General features: G+C 45.0%; 1 protein-coding gene across 1 annotated transcript in view; it reads left to right on the plus strand.

Annotated features, from left to right (window-relative positions):
* MYLK2 (myosin light chain kinase 2) overlaps positions 1-5942 on the plus strand; it is a 139660-nt gene extending 133718 nt beyond the window's left edge. The window contains exons 13-14 of the mRNA XM_068262018.1: positions 1448-1580; positions 3246-5942. Of these exons, the coding sequence (XP_068118119.1) occupies positions 1448-1580; positions 3246-3341 (229 nt within the window). The 3' untranslated portion in view covers positions 3342-5942. The remainder of the gene's footprint in view (positions 1-1447; positions 1581-3245) is intronic.
* Positions 5943-16005: the final 10063 nt, after the last annotated feature.

Raw genomic sequence — 16005 nt, forward strand, 5'->3', positions numbered from 1 at the left:
TAGCCTGGTGCCTCTGATTTTTGCTTAAAACAGCAATTTCTTGTGTCTGTTTTGGAAGGATAAGTCCACCGCTACCTACTTCATTTTATCCATTTTAAAGAAATATTGTTTTTACCCCGTTGGCACCTTTGTACTACTATTGCAGTTGTTTCCACCACTGGTGGAGGGGAATTCTTCCTTTTTCCCGATCTACAGAAATCGACTTCTTAATCCTGATTGGGGACAGGTCTTTTCTCCTTACCTGCCTTCATAGTGGTTACCTGGACGGTAACCCTTGTTTGTGAGTATAACCTACCTATCCTTACCTTCCATACCCAATTTACAGTACATACTACACTATACTGGGCTCTCGGCGTCTTCCCTTATATTATGCAGAACACAGAGTCACAGCGCTTTGAGTCCCCAGGGAGAAAAGCGCTATAAAAATATTATTATAGTGTGAGAAAAAAGGCCAGTTCTATGCAGGACTGGTACTATACATAAATGTTTATCTCATGATGTTACATGTCACTTCAGAGTCACTCTCTCTTTTCTTTAACATGCAGTTGTGATGACTTTTATTCTTCAGTAGGTCTATTTTTACCAACCACTAAGGTTGCCTTGGGGTGAATCAGTGAATTTGGGCGCAGAGATCGGTTGATAAATTGGGCACCGCCATAGACTAAAATGTAAATTTTGGCTGTGGTGGTGCTGAGTGGATAATTTGGGCACTGGAGTTTGGCTAATATGTAGCTGGTCTCTGACTAGCGGCAGTGGACAGTCAGCGGAGACTGTCATTAATCCGAACTCTGGACACTGGTGGAGATAGTGGTAGGACACAGAGTTTACAAATTTTAATGGAGGCAGCAACAAGGGTGACTAATCGCGCACTATGTAGCCAAACCACACATTGGCTCCTGAACAGCACTCGCTGTCGGTTAGTAGTAAATGTAGGTAGGAGGGAGGTTATGTGTAGGTGGGGGGAGAGGGGGTGGTTTAGGTGGTTAGGCGTAGGTAGGAAAAGGTTTGTGTGAGGTATAGATTAGGGAAGGTTATAGTAGAAAATAAGTAATATTACTGATATTCTATCGGCGTGATCCAGTGCCTAAATCACCAGATGCCTCTTTTACATTGTTACATAATTATTTTGGTTGGTAAAAGAAATCCATCCATCAAGTTCAACCAATAAATGTATGCTCCTTGAGGAGAGTGAAGATGAAAGCCTGTTCAAAGCCTATCTTGCACCAGTGACCTCTAGTGGTGGGAGGAAACCGATGTTTATCAAAGATCCTGCTGGTAGTTCCAGACCACACTGGATGAACGTAACTAATCACTTTGAGATACCTAGCATGGCCAACAGACTTTTGTGCAGCTGATATGTGTTCTTCTGTGTACATTTGGTCTTTAGTAGGATGTCATAGCACTATTCATATTTAGTCCTCCTTATTCTTCTGTCCTCTCTTGTCAGTGGAAGAATGAGTGCTGCTCAGTGTCTTAAACACCCCTGGCTCAATGACCTTGCCAGGAAGGCCAAACTCTGCAACCGGCTCCTCAAGTCACAGATTGAATTGCGTAAATACATGATGAGAAGACGCTGGAAGGTAGGTCCATCAGCTTCACGCCAGTGGCTGGACATGTTGGTTTAAGAGCAGGACATGCCAGTGAAGGCATTGCAGTGAATCTTGGCATAAGTCAACAATTGTTAGCTTTACCTCTTCACAGTGCCCCCCTCCCCCCAAAAGTTAGATGCTTACCTTAGAAGTTGGATGGTTCGGAAGGATTCCAGATCCTACAGCCCACCGTTCCAGCTCAGGGTCTCTCTGTGAGTGGCTTCAGGCATCCAGACTGGACATCTGCAAGAACAATTTGTGCATGCCCAATAGAACGAAGGTTCATTTTACTGAGCATGCACAGACCTTTCTCGCACATGCCCAGTTTGGTTGCACTCATTCATGGTCAGGAGCAAGACCAAAAGATAAAGAGGGATCCTGCGTTGACAGTGGGTACTGGAATGATTTTCTCTCAGGCCCACACATGATATATGCTGGGGAGTTGCCTTCAGGCCCACGTTTTTACCTGGGGGGGGGGGGGCTCTTGGGTCCCACTGATGAAGTTACCTGAGGGCAGGGGGGTTGCTCACAGGCCAAACAGGCATCAATTTTTTTTAAATTTATATTAGTTATCTGTGATGTAGTGAGCCACAGCAATTATTCTTTTATGAATTTGTGGCAAACACTGATCGAAATTACGTTCGGGTAGTAAATTTTGGTTGATGGACACAGCGGGGTAGCGGCGGATGAACGATGCCGCATAGAGGTGCCTCAAAAAAATGTCAGAATCGCCAAGGGTGCTCTCATCCAAAAAAGTTTGAAAACCACTGCTATAGAGGCTTCCTGGGTCTTCCTCACTCCTGCCAATGCTTGCCACGACCCCCCAGAAGATCTAGGCCGCTCTCCTCTTCTAGTACGAGTGTGACTGTGCTGCACCGCGTGAGCATGCTTGTGCCTGCGCAGTAGCATGGAGCCACGATTAAGTGTGCATACTTTGTCAGTAAGGTATTGAACCATTTTGGTTGGCCTTGCTAGTTACTTTTACTCATCTAGCTGTCTACCTTTTATATTCTTTGCCGCAGTGGTGTTGAGATAAACCCAGATTGTGTTCTAGTGGGTGGCGAGTTAGAAAGGTGGTACTGCTCTCTGTTGGTAGATTTCCTGTAGACTTTTATGTCAAAGTATCCTTTTGGCTTGACAAGTTAAAAAGCAAACTCTCCTCGCTCCAGAGGTGTATCTATAGGGGTGCAAAGCTCAAGCCATGGGCACCACAGCATCATGGGCGCCATGCCTGCTCCTGTGCTGCGCCCCCCATGCCTGCCACTGTGCTATGCCCCATGTCCACTATGGGGGGGGCATAATTTCAGTGTTTGCCATAGGCTCCATATTACCCAGATACGCCCCTGTTCCACCATGGGTCCTTTCATCTCCCAGGCAACTTCATAATGGCAGTCACATGAATGGTGTTGCTAATCAGGGACAGGGATCAGTTTTGGACTGATTTAACAAATTTGTTGTAAGTACACTTTACTTTTAACTTGTAATAGTTTTGGCAACCAAGCATTCACTTAGTCATTCCAAGTCTAGTAAGCTTCTTTCTTCTTTGCTCATCTTCAGTTAAAAGTCCATTCCCAGTATTTCCCACCCAAGACCCACCTCAAGTCACTTCACGTCTTCCTGGCTGACCCATTTATAATCCTTTTTTTCCCCCAACAGAAAAACATCTTTGCAGTGGCCGCAGCAAACAGATTTCGGAGGTCCGCAAGTACTAGTTCTTTAAGTGGACTGACAGATGTACACACAAGCGAGTAGCTGTGATGTCTCAGTCGTATGGCCATAACGACAGTGTGACCCCATCTACTGTCGTGGTGAACTTGCACTATATGAACTTATCTGACGAGTTTTGTGGTTTCAGCATTCTGAATGATTAATACCATTGGACAAAAGGGGATTGCCCTCAGTTAATAGCCATAATGAACCTCTGATTTCCTGAAGGCCTTACTCTAAAATACCTCAATGAAGACCTCTCCCCGTTCCCTCACTGGTGACACGATGCCTCAGAAATGTCCTCAGCCTCTACTGCTGGCCACTTCCGTGAAACAATAAAAGGTCTCAATCAAGTTACAGATATAAGCAAGTGAAAGCGGATGCGTAACAATCGGGATATACCTTCATGATGGATACTACTCAAATCTCTGTTTGAGGAATGGGGACTGATTCAAGACACTAAAGCACCATAAGCCATAAAACGTGTTGGGTTTTTCACGCAGTTGTTTAGTTTTCAGGCTTGCAATTAAATTAAGTCTTGACCCAGGTGCATTCAGCCGTTCCAATGACTGGCAAATCTCCTGCCTATCTTGCTGTTTACTGAATACCTATCTGTCACAACTGCACAGCAAACATAAAACAACCATAAAGCTACATAAAGATGCTAGATTTTTGTTGGTACACCATCCTTGAGGCTCGTACGCATGTCTAACAGTTGGTTTGCCAGATCCAACTGGCAGATCAACTCACATGACTGTTGGGCTGATATTGTGCAGTTGGCCACATGTACTGGTTAGAACAGTGTCTTATCAGAAGATATATCTTCTGATAAGACACTGTACTAACCTGATGAAGAGGGCAGCGACCTATGAAATGCGTTGTTTTCAGTGATATTAATAAAACCAATCGATATTTACATTTAGTGGTTTTCACCTCCCAGTGAATCATTGAGAAGCAATTAGCACTTGTCAAAAGACTGCATGGAAGCAAGAGATAGCTACAGCTAAGTGAAGAAACCTGTTAAAAAAGCCATAACTTGGACATTTGTGAAGTTTTACTTAGTTGCGTTTACATTTTAGGAAATAACATGCATTTTTTTTATTGTTTTATCTTTTTACACCTAGCTTATCCTGTTTGCAATAGTTTTCTATATAGTGAGTGTAAATAGTTTTTTGTCAATCTTGTAGGGATTTCGGTGTATGGTGGTGGTCCTTTATATAACAGGTCATATGATTTGCCAATAGTCATGATGTCTTGTTAATGTTTTTTGGCGTAGTCGGCAGGAATAAGCTCAAAGGATATGAAGACTAGCAATGTAGAATATAAAAACACAGTGCAGAAGAAAATGCAGAAACCTCAATCCACTGATGACACAAAATGTCCCTGGAAGGTAAGAACTAACTTTGGCATTCTAGAGCATGTAGAACAGTGATAATTAAACCCCAAATAAACTAGGAAAATTATACATGCAATTGCGTGGATTGGTGTAAATTGCATGTATTACTTAAGGCTACTTACACACCAAGACGTTGCGTTTTAGAGGACGTTATGATCGCATAACGTGCCCCTAACGCAACTTATGGTGGTGTTGAAGTTGGACGTCAGATTGAGCTGCGTTATGCAGCTCTCAAAGCAGCCGCTCCAGGTTAGTCATAGGAAGTCCGGATCTTTTTAAGGATTTGGATCTTTGAACCGAATCATTTGAATCATTTTACTAGGGAAGCAGACTGGGTGAAATGACTAGCAGGACAGGACTTTCCCTGCACTGTACATTCTGTATGTTCCTGTTTCTTCCAGACAGACATCCACTGTGAACTGAATCTTTCATTGTGATGATCCGGATGATTTGACTCATAAAAAAAGATCCGGATCAAATGAACGATACGTTCATGATCCGGACAACACTACAGTCCTACCACAAGTCTCTGCAGTGCAGTGAATATTAATTAGCCATGTGGCTGGCTGCAGAGGAGGAGGAGGGGAGACCTCCTCCTCCAACATTACTGAGCATGTGCAAACAGTCTAACTGGCTTAGCCCAGTATAATGTACAGCATGCAGCACTTTTTTTTTAACGTGCTGCGTTACAATGTAATGCAACCTGTGCACTGTGAACAGCAACATTGATTTTACAGTGCTGTGAGTTAGGCTGAGTTACTGGCTGCTGTAAAGTGGGACTTTAACGTCCCACTGTGAAACCAGCCTAAAAGTCCATATGTAGCTGTTCTTATTGCAGCTGTAAACCCAACCATACACGCTTGGGACCTCTAGAACCGTTCTTCTCCTGTAATTAGAGATGAGGTCTTACTTTCTCCTAATAAAGCTCTGCCTCCCCACAACAGACACATGGATTCTACAGTGATGCTGGAATTCTTGGAAAAGTAGTCCCACATCTATAGCTCTTCATACAATGTGTGTGACCTCCGTCCCAACAGCTGCAGTTGCGGGGGAGAGTAAGCAAGTTGTACTGCAGTTCCAAACACATTTGGCATTCTATCCACCACTTGGCTTCATTATACTGTTTTCTTTATCATCATGATTGCTTTTATAATATACTGTACCTTGCTGAAATTTGGGTTTAGTTGGTGTTTGTCCTTTTTGTGTCAAGTTGAAATGTTTACTTATTAAAGCAAACTATGTGGAACATATTTTTTGGCTTATAAATATATTTCAGAAAGGTTTCTTTTCTATGCGTCACCCTTTACCTGAGCCAGACTTCCGACACCTGCATTTAGCACACAGCCATTAGGCTTGCTGTTGTTCCATTGATGGGAGATGAGTACCTGGAGAACAGTGGGTGGCTCCTCATGATCCAGAGTTTAGCAACACCACTCTGTGATCTGAACACAGTGAATCCAGCGCAGGAGATTTGGGTGCACAGGGAGTAACTACGGCGCCGTCAGAAGTTACTTTTTAAACACAATAATTCGGCTTCCAGCAATAGCTGGAAGCCAAATTATTTTATTTCCCACCATCCATAGCGGCTTGGAGGGGGAATAGTATTTTACACGGCCTGGACTTGTGCAGCAGCAGGATCAGCCATATACCGGCTGTATCCTGCACCCAAGTCTCCCTCGCTGATTCCTCTCATACGCCTGTGATCAGCGTCATGTTTATCAGAATGCATCAGTCTGAAAACCCCACCCCACTTTCAGCATGAAGAAGATGCAGGGCGTGCCTGTTGACCACACACACTACACCTTTACCTAGGTTGTGTCATTCATATGAAAGGCAAGAAAAATGTGGTCATGCAACCTAGACTGATAAACAATCAAAAAAGATATGTGGAATCTTTGTCACACTTTATATGTTGCAATGAATTAAAGGTGATCCGAGATGAAAAAATAACTATAACAAGTAACTTGTCTAAATACCTTATCTAAAGTTTATATAGTTACACAGCAAATCTAGCTGCAAACAGCTTCAACAGTTTATGATTATTTATTCCTGTGATACATTGAGAGCGGCCATGTTCTGTTTGTCACATTACACACAGGCAAGCTGCTGTGCATCTCCAGCCCTGAGCCTGTGAAAACTTCACTCCCCTCTCCTCCTCCCCTCTGCCCCTGAAATCTCTGGCTAGTGACACCTCCCCCTGCCCAGACTGAGCTCCCATAAGCCCTTGCTACTAAGGCTCAGAGTGCCAAGGCACTCTGGAGAAGCTGTAGGCGAGGCTTGTTTAGTTTATACGGAATTAGAGTATTAAAAACAAAACAAAAAAAGCATTTGGCTTGAGGAATGCTGTACAAACTATATGAAAGGAACACAGTTATGCAATGAGTAAAAGTTTATCTCGGATCCAGTTATAAATCCACGTTTTTAACTTCTGTTTATGTTAAGCACTATAGCTAGTGCTAAAACGCAGCATCCCTGCAGCAAAACAAGAGGTTTATACTCCCCAAATCCCCTGTGTTACTTGCGGGGAGCGCTTCCTGCTTGAGGCAGAGCTTCGGGCTGTAGATCTGCCTCTTTGCGTGTCAATCCCCGCCTCTCCCAATCTTCTTGAGAGGGGCGGGGAGAGGCGGAGATCCGCCGGCAGAGTGACGCGCATGGAGGCAGAGCTGCAGCTCAAAGCTCTGACTCCATGGGCAGCATAATCCACAACCAAGAAAGTCGTGGATTATGCACAGAGAATTTGGGGGGTATAAACTCCTCGTTTTGCTGCAGGGATGCGGCGTTTTAGCACTAGCTATAGTGCTTAACATAAATAGAAGATAAAAACGTGGATTTAGACTCGCTTCAGAGTCTCTTTAAGACCCTGTCAATATACATAAAGTAGATTTTCCTTCTTGCTTGGACTTCAATTCATTTAAAAATCAAACTGCTAACAGCCAAAGCAAGTTTTTAAAAATATGATAACACAATCTTGAATTTGGGGGTCATTAAAAATTAAGTGAGTAAGGGGTGTGTACACTAAACTGAAGTAAGCAGCATAACATGCGTAAAGAATTACCGCACCATGAGTCGAGCGTAAAGCTATTCTCTACTCATGGTGCAGTAAAAGTTTATGCACGTTATTCTGCTTACTGCAGTTTAGAGAATATACCCCCCTAAGTGAGAAACAGAATAAAAGAAACAGCCACAGCTCTATCTCATTCTACAAATTACCTAGACTGCCTGCTACTTCCTGCACCCCGCGATTACATGTCATGTGGACAGGAAGTAAAGGACGGCCCCAGGGCCAGATTTTCCATAGAGGCACTGTAGGCACGTTCCTACAGGCACTTTGTGTGGGAGAGGCGGCCCCTCCTCCTCAGATCACTGACCTCAGGAGCTTACAGTCTAATCCCTGTCTTAAAACACTGACCTCAGGCTCATGCACGCTAATCCTTGTCTCATGTCACTAATATGAGACAGTGATTAGAGTGTAAGCTTCTATGGACAGTAAAGGCTCGTTTCCACTAGTGCGGTGCGGAATCGTCGGGATTCCACCACTGACGAAATCGCATGCGGATGCAATTCCGCGTGCGTTTTTTGCCGCGATTTCGCATGCGATTTCACATAGGCAGGCTATCAGCAATTTTAACCATGTCACTGCCTGGTTCAATTTACATTACTTTTAGTGCGAATTCTCACGCGAAATTGCGGTAAAAAACGCACGTGCGATTTCCCCTATTAAAAACATTGCCTGCGATTCGCCTACATTCCACACGCAGGCGAATTCTGCGGGCTCTACTGTGCAGAAAAATCCTGCACAGAAAAACACAGCAAAAAACTGACAAGTGGAAACAGGGCCATCCACTTCTATTGGTTATGCGAATCCGCATGCAGACAACGCATGCGGATTCGCTCTAGTGGAAACTGGCCCTAAGTGACATAAAGCAGGAATTAGAGTTCATAATATTTTACTTGGGGGTGTGGCCTGTGTTCAGGGGCGGAGTTTAGGGCACCAGAATGTCTGTGCCTATGGGCCTCTGGGTTGTAAAGCTAGCCCTGAACAGCCCTTCCCAACGGTTCTTTGTACTCCATAACAATAAATAAAGGAAAGCATAACCTATCCTGCTAGCTGTCAAATTCTGTTCTTCCAGATACCAACAGTTCAAGGGATGAGGGTACTTACACAGTATAACATGAATATGCTAAGTCTATCACATCTCTTATCTGTTTATCAGCCTGATCGATGATCTCTGTGATCCACTTCCTTCCTGTCCATGTCTAGATCACACCTGGAGCCATATGCAATTGACTTTTTCTCCTGAGTTTTCTCCTAGGAGAAAAAATTTCATTTTCCATTTAAAATAACATTTGAGCACTTTGCATTGGAAAAAGTATCAAAAAGTAGGTAAAAAGTACTATCAAAATTATTTTGAGCATTTCTTTGCTTGCTAATGGTTTAAAAATCAATTTATCGACAAGTTTCAAAATATCACCTAGGAGAAAAGTCAGGTGAAAAATTCAATTGCATATGGGCCCTGGTATGCAGACAGCTGATCACAGTCTCTAGATCACACCTGGTATGCAGACAGCTGATCACAGTCATAGGATCAGATCACACAGAGGTGAGTAATGCTTAGTGTCACAGAAATGGGCACTAAAGTATGCAGAAAGGCAGACTGCTAGCAATAGGGAATTGTTCATACACTAAAAGCTGTCTAGGACCGGCAGGCTCTGTCCCCTTAATGTGAACCCGAGGTGAGAGTGACATACAGGCTGCCATATTGATTTCCTGGCAGTCCTCCTGATCTTTCATGCATCAGTAGTGTCTGAGGGCTCGTTCCCACTGTTGCGACGCGATTTCGGCCGCATTCCGACGCTTGTAAAAACGCATGCGGATGCGTTTCCGCATGCGTTTTTACCCGCGATTTCGCATGCGATTTCGCATGGCAGGGTGCCATGCGAAATTAACCATGACACTGCCAGGGCTAAATAAAATTGAAAAAGGTGCGAAATCGCACGCGAAATCGCGGGTAAAAACGCATGTAACAAACGCATGCGTTTTTACTATTAAATACATTAGCGGCGATTCGCACGGATTCCCGACGCAGGCGAAATCGTTGGCTCTTTTGTGCGTTTTTTTACCGCTGAAAAAAACGCACCTCAACAACGCTACAGTGGAAACAGGCCCATCCACTTGCATTACATGTGCGGATCTGCATGCGTTGGACGCATGCAGATTCGCGATAGTGGGAACGAGCCCTGAATCACACACCTGAAACAAGCAAGGCTTCAGTCAGAGCACCTGATCTGCATACTTGTTCAGGGTCTATGGTATTAGGCTGGCACAAATTATGATGATACATCACCATGTGATCTGCCCAGAACAGCTGGTTTATGATGCCCATTAGTGGTACAATTTTTTTTCATCCAATCTTACCATTTCTATGTAGTATAAGGGTAAATTAAGTGAATATACTGAAAGCATAATTTAGGCCGTTCCCTTACATTACATAGAAATGGTAAGATAGGGTGAATTGTACCATGTATGGGCACCATCAGATTTGTGTGATTGGATATGGTGGCATTCTGTTTACTGAGTGATTCAAGCTCTACCAAGATCATTTTCTGCTTTGGACTTTGTGAAATTGATTTTGCACTAAAGTTAACTTTGTACATGAGAGATTAATAGACTGTTTTTTTTTTAGATAATCATGCTCCTTGTGGTCAATAAAGGAACTGGACATTATTTAATGACCATTTACTAATCTGTTGTTAATCAATAGAGGTGTTAGATAAACTGAAAGCTCTGCTCCAGATGCAAGCATTTTTTTCTAGTCCTAAGCAGCACTGTTGTCAGATAAATCACTCATAAGTGCTCTTTTCCACTTAGACATGCGATCATAAACACACTGCAATTGTGTTTCTTACTAATTTCCACTACTGTGATTGACCTCCTATACAAATGTATACAAATGGCACTGAAGACACCACAGGTGGAATGTGCTCGGGAGAAAATCGGCCGAGTGATGTCATGTGGTGGGCGGGGAGTGGGGAGAACTGTTCTCTCAGATAAATCAACCAGTCAGGCTGATCGCCCCACAAGCAATAAGAGTCTGCTGTTCACACACTAGTTTCTTGCCGAGGCTGTAGTTATCTACATTTAGTGTGTGTACGAGGCTTAAAGCTAATGGGAACCCATACTTAACCACTTGATGACCCACCCTTTACCCCCCCTTAAGGACCAGCGCTGTTTTTTGTGATCTGTGCTGGGTGGGCTCTGCAGCCCCCAGCACAGATCAGGGTGTATGCTGAGCGATCAGATCGCCATCCTTTTCTCCCCCCTATGGGGATGATGTGCAGGGGGGGTCTGATTGCTGCGGGGGGCACCTCAAAGCCCCCCCTCCGCGGAGAAATTCCGCTTCTCCCTCTCCTACCTTGCCCCCTGGTGATCGGGGCTGCACAGGACGCTATCCGTCCTGTGCAGCCTGTGACAGGACGTCCCCTGTCACATGGCGGCGAACCCGGCCGCTGATTGGCCGGGGATCGCCGATCTGCCTTACGGCGCTGCTGCTCAGCAGCGCCGTACAATGTAAACAAAGGAGACATATGTCTCCTACGTTTACATTTAGTCTGCGAGCCGCAATCAGCGGCTCGCAGGCTATTCACGGAGACCCGCTCCGTGATCTAACAGGAAATGGCCGCTCGCACGAGCGGCCTTTCCTGAATAATTAGGGAGGCACCTGGCGACGCAGAACTGCGTCGCTGGTCCTTCAGCTACCACTTTGCCGCCGCACGGTATGAGTGTGCGGTCGGCAAGTGGTTAAATAAAAAAAAAAAAGTCAGATACTCACCTAAGGAAAGGGAAGGCTCGGTCCTAATGAGCCTTCCCTCTCCTCTCCTGGTGCCCCCAGTACTGCGCTGTCTCCCCCGTTCACATCCCCTGCCGAGGGGACTTCGGGAGCTGAGTCCTCGCGAAGACAGGCGGCTCCGTACTGCGCATGCTCGCGCGTGCGCAGTGTAGAGCGGCCGTTTCCTGTTAGATCACGGAGCGGGTCTCCGTGAATAGCCTGCGAGCCGCTGATTGCGGCTCGCAGACTAAATGTAAACGTAGGAGACATATGTCTCCTTTGTTTACATTGTACGGCGCTGCTGAGCAGCAGCGCCGTACAATGTAAACAAAGGAGACATATGTCTCCTACGTTTACATTTAGTCTGCGAGCCGCAATCAGCGGCTCGCAGGCTATTCACGGAGACCCGCTCCGTGATCTAACAGGAAACGGCCGCTCGCACGAGCGGCTTTTCCTGAATAATTAGGGAGGCACCTGGCGACGCAGAACTGCGTCGCTGGTCCTTCAGCTACCACTTTGCCGCCGCACGGTATGAGTGTGCGGTCGGCAAGTGGTTAAATAAAAAAAAAAAGTCAGATACTCACCTAAGGAGAGGGAAGGCTCGGTCCTAATGAGCCTTCCCTCTCCTCTCCTGGTGCCCCCAGTACTGCGCTGTCTCCCCCGTTCACATCCCCTGCCGAGGGGACTTCGGGAGCTGAGTCCTCGCGAAGACAGGCGGCTCCGTACTGCGCATGCTCGCGCGTGCGCAGTGTAGAGCGGCCCGTCTTCGGGAGCACTCAGGCTCCCGAAGCATTTCCGAAGCCTCCCTTCGGCTGGGAGACAGTGGTATTTGACCGAAACGGCAGAATACCGCTACGGGGGAGCCAGGACAACAGCGGGGACCGGGAGAGGAGAGGGAGTGCTCTATGGGACCCAGAGCCTCCCTCTCCGTAGGTGAGTATCTGACTTTTTTTTTTAACATGGGTTCCCATTCACTTTAAGGCTGGATGCACACATAGCAGAAATGCTAGCATTACGTAAAACACAGTGTTTTTGCCGCTAATGGAAGTCTATGGGCTGCAGGAAAAACGCATATGCATTTTATATGCGTTTTCAAACCTGCGTTTTTAAAAACATTGGTTTTGTTGCATAATCATGGACGCATCAAAAACGCACATAATGAAAGTCAATAGAAACGCAATGGTATGTGTTTTTCCCCAAATATATAGTTTTTTGCTGTGTTTCCGCTTTTTGTTGGCTTCCTATTGATTTGCATAAATGGAAATATAAAAACGCATACAAAACGCATTTGTTTATGCGAACTGCAAACGCATTAAAACGCACGCAAAATGCTTGAAAAATGAATCGTAAAAACACACACAACATTAATATCAAACCTATCATAAAACTCAGCCTTTCACGTTATGTGTGCACCCAGCCTAAAGGACAACTGATGTGAGAGGGATATGGAGGCTGCCATATTTATTTCCTCTTAAACAATACCTGTTGCCTGGCAGCCCTGCTGATCCTCTGCCTCTAATACATTTAGCCACAGACCCTGAACAAGTATGCAGCATATCAGGTGTTTCTGACATTGTCAAATCTGACAAGACTAGCTGCATGCTTGATTCTGATGTTATTCAGACACTACTGCAGCCAAATAGATCAGCAGGGCTGTCAGGCAACTGGTATTGTTTAAAGGGAAATAAATATGGTGCCCTCTATATCCCTCTCATTTCATGTTCCCTTTTAAGGATAATCATAGGCATTACCACTTGTTTACATATGCCCCTTAGTGATATCAGATGGAACCCCTATGCCTGGTATAGATCCCATTTTTGATTGGGAGGAGATCGTACATAACGTAAATTATTGATTCGACCTGTCAATCTGACGGGAAATTGCAAGAGGTGTAGCTGGGACAAATCCACTTCCTGCTGATATTTGATTGGCCCAGTTCCAGTTTAGGTGCCATTTTCCAGAGAATTCTTAGGGATTGGACTGACGACCTATGCAAACTGACCCCAAAGACGTTCAGACGTTCAGTAGTTGCTACGTATATTACCATGACGATCTGGGGTGGATTCTGGAGCATGACCACCTTGCAGCAACCTATCAGGTCTCAGCTGATAAACGAAACAGAGCAGGATTATCCACCAGGCAACCTAGGCAGGTGCCTGGGGCCTAGTGGGTGTCAGGGCCCCACCTGCCACCTTCTTTGACTGCTCTCTTTACTTCAGCTTATCAAAAAGACCACAAGGGGGACACAAATCTTCTTTGCCTAGGGGCTTATTACATCTTAATCCTTCTCTGGGATTCTGACTGGTTGCTCTGGACAACGGATGTACCTTCTGATTACTCCGTCCCCCACCCCCGCCTCCAATAAATGATGACAGTGCAGCAGAGTACAGTAATGTGATGGTTTTATGGATATAAAACGCAGGGGTATTTTGCAATATAGTTTTATATTCACAGTGAATTACTGACAAATGACTCCGTATGGTAATAAAGAACTGTATACAAAGTTATCAGGTTACTCTGGACTTGCATGGATTCACAGACAGAAAGGGGACAGTCAGTGCACACTACGCAAGGCGGCATCCCCTCTCTCTATATGGTGTACGGGGGTCACATGGGCTCAGTGGCAAAGGCTGGAGTGCCTTAAAAGCAGACCTGAACTGAGAGGGATACGGAGGCCGCCATATTTATTTCCTTTCAAACAATGCCAGTTACCTGGCAGCCCTGCTGATCTCTTTGGCTGCAGTACTGTCTGAGTCCCACCAGTAAAACAAGCATGCAGCTAATCCAGTCAGACTTCAGTCAGAACACCTGATCTGCATGCTTTTCAGGGTCTATGGCTAAAAGTATTACGTTTCCATAGATCTATAGAATTGGCGGCCGATCATCATTACGAATCTGATGAAAATAGGTGACGCTAAAAACATGCCTAATCGATGATTCGACCAATTTTGGCTCAAAATTGGTCAAATGTATTGATCGGACATGCTGGAAGATGTTGGGCCAACATACTTGATTGGGTGTGCAGCGGTAACGGCGTGCGATAATCGAAACGACGAACGGAAATTCCCGGCCGCTGTCCTCTAACCATACGGGGTGCAAACCCGGGAGAGGACTCCGGACACAGCGGCGGGCAGCGTGACAGGCAAAGTATTCATGGAGTGGAATCAGTTGGTGAGGTAATCCTGTATGCACCTTGCTATCACATCGTCTTTTTACCCATGAAAAAGCTCTAAAAACATCCCTGTATGCTTTAAATGCAAGTAAAGATACTTCGAATTACATTTGGAGTTAAACCACTTCTGCCGCCCGGATGTGAAGCTCACGTTTGGGCGGCTGCTCTGCTGCGGTGCCACGCTTCGGTGCGCTCCCGCCCCCGTGCCCCCGCACTGTCCCCCGGTAGCCCTGGGATCAGTGAATGGGAACATGGTTCCCGATCACCGATCCGTGTCGATCACCGATCCGTGTCCCCAGCAGAAAAACTGAAGAGCTCTTACTAGAGGCTTCAGGGCGCGATTCCACTTGAGCGGCGTGTGTCTGCGAGCCGGCTCTTCTGGGTCTGCGGGGAAAGCAGCCGAATACCATCAGCCGTGCCATGCACGGCTATGGGATCCGCAGCCTCCCGCGCCGATTCGGATGGAAAAGTCGGCCGAATCGCTAGCGGTAGCGATTCGGCCGGCGTTACCATTGCACCCTATGGCAGGGTGTCCACGCACTATTCGCCTGCGGGGAAACTCTGCAGATTCGCAGCGGTTTCCGCTCAAGTGGAAACGCGCCCTCAGTCTTTCTGCATGTAAAATCTTCCGCGTCCCCCTTGTGCTTCCGCTTAGCGAGAAGCACAAAGAGAAAAAAAAATTCAAGGTGGCCATCTTGTGGCCAAATAGTAAAACTACGTCTACATATTTTTACCGGTACATTACAATTCACACATATAACATTAAAAATTAACTGTTTATTTCCCACACCAAAATATTACCCAAATAAAATTTTTAATGGAAAAAAAATTACAATAAAAAAAATAAAATAAAAAGACATAAATAGTTACCTAAGGGTCTGAACTTTTTAAATATGCATTTGAAGGGGGAATACTACGAACATTTTTTTTCAAATTATAAGCTTGTAAATAGTAATGGAAGCAAAACGGAAAAAAAAATGCACCTTTATTTCCAAATAAAATATTGGCGCCATACATTGTGATAGGGACAAAATTTAAATGGTGTCATAACCAAGACAAACGGGCAAATAAAATACATAGGTTTTAATTATGGTAGCGTGGATTATTTTAAAGCTATAATGGCCGAAAACTGAGAAATAATGATTTTTTTCCATTTTTTTTCTTATTAATCCTGTTAAAATGCATTTATAAAAAAAATAATTCTTAGCAAAATGTACCACCCCAAAAAAGCCTTATTAGTTACGGAAAAAAACAAGATGTAGATCAATAAATTGCGATAAGTAGTGATAAAGTTATTAGCAAATGAATGGGAGG

The sequence above is a fragment of the Hyperolius riggenbachi genome, chromosome 12 (assembly GCF_040937935.1).
Source record: "Hyperolius riggenbachi isolate aHypRig1 chromosome 12, aHypRig1.pri, whole genome shotgun sequence".
NCBI lineage: Eukaryota > Metazoa > Chordata > Amphibia > Anura > Hyperoliidae > Hyperolius > Hyperolius riggenbachi.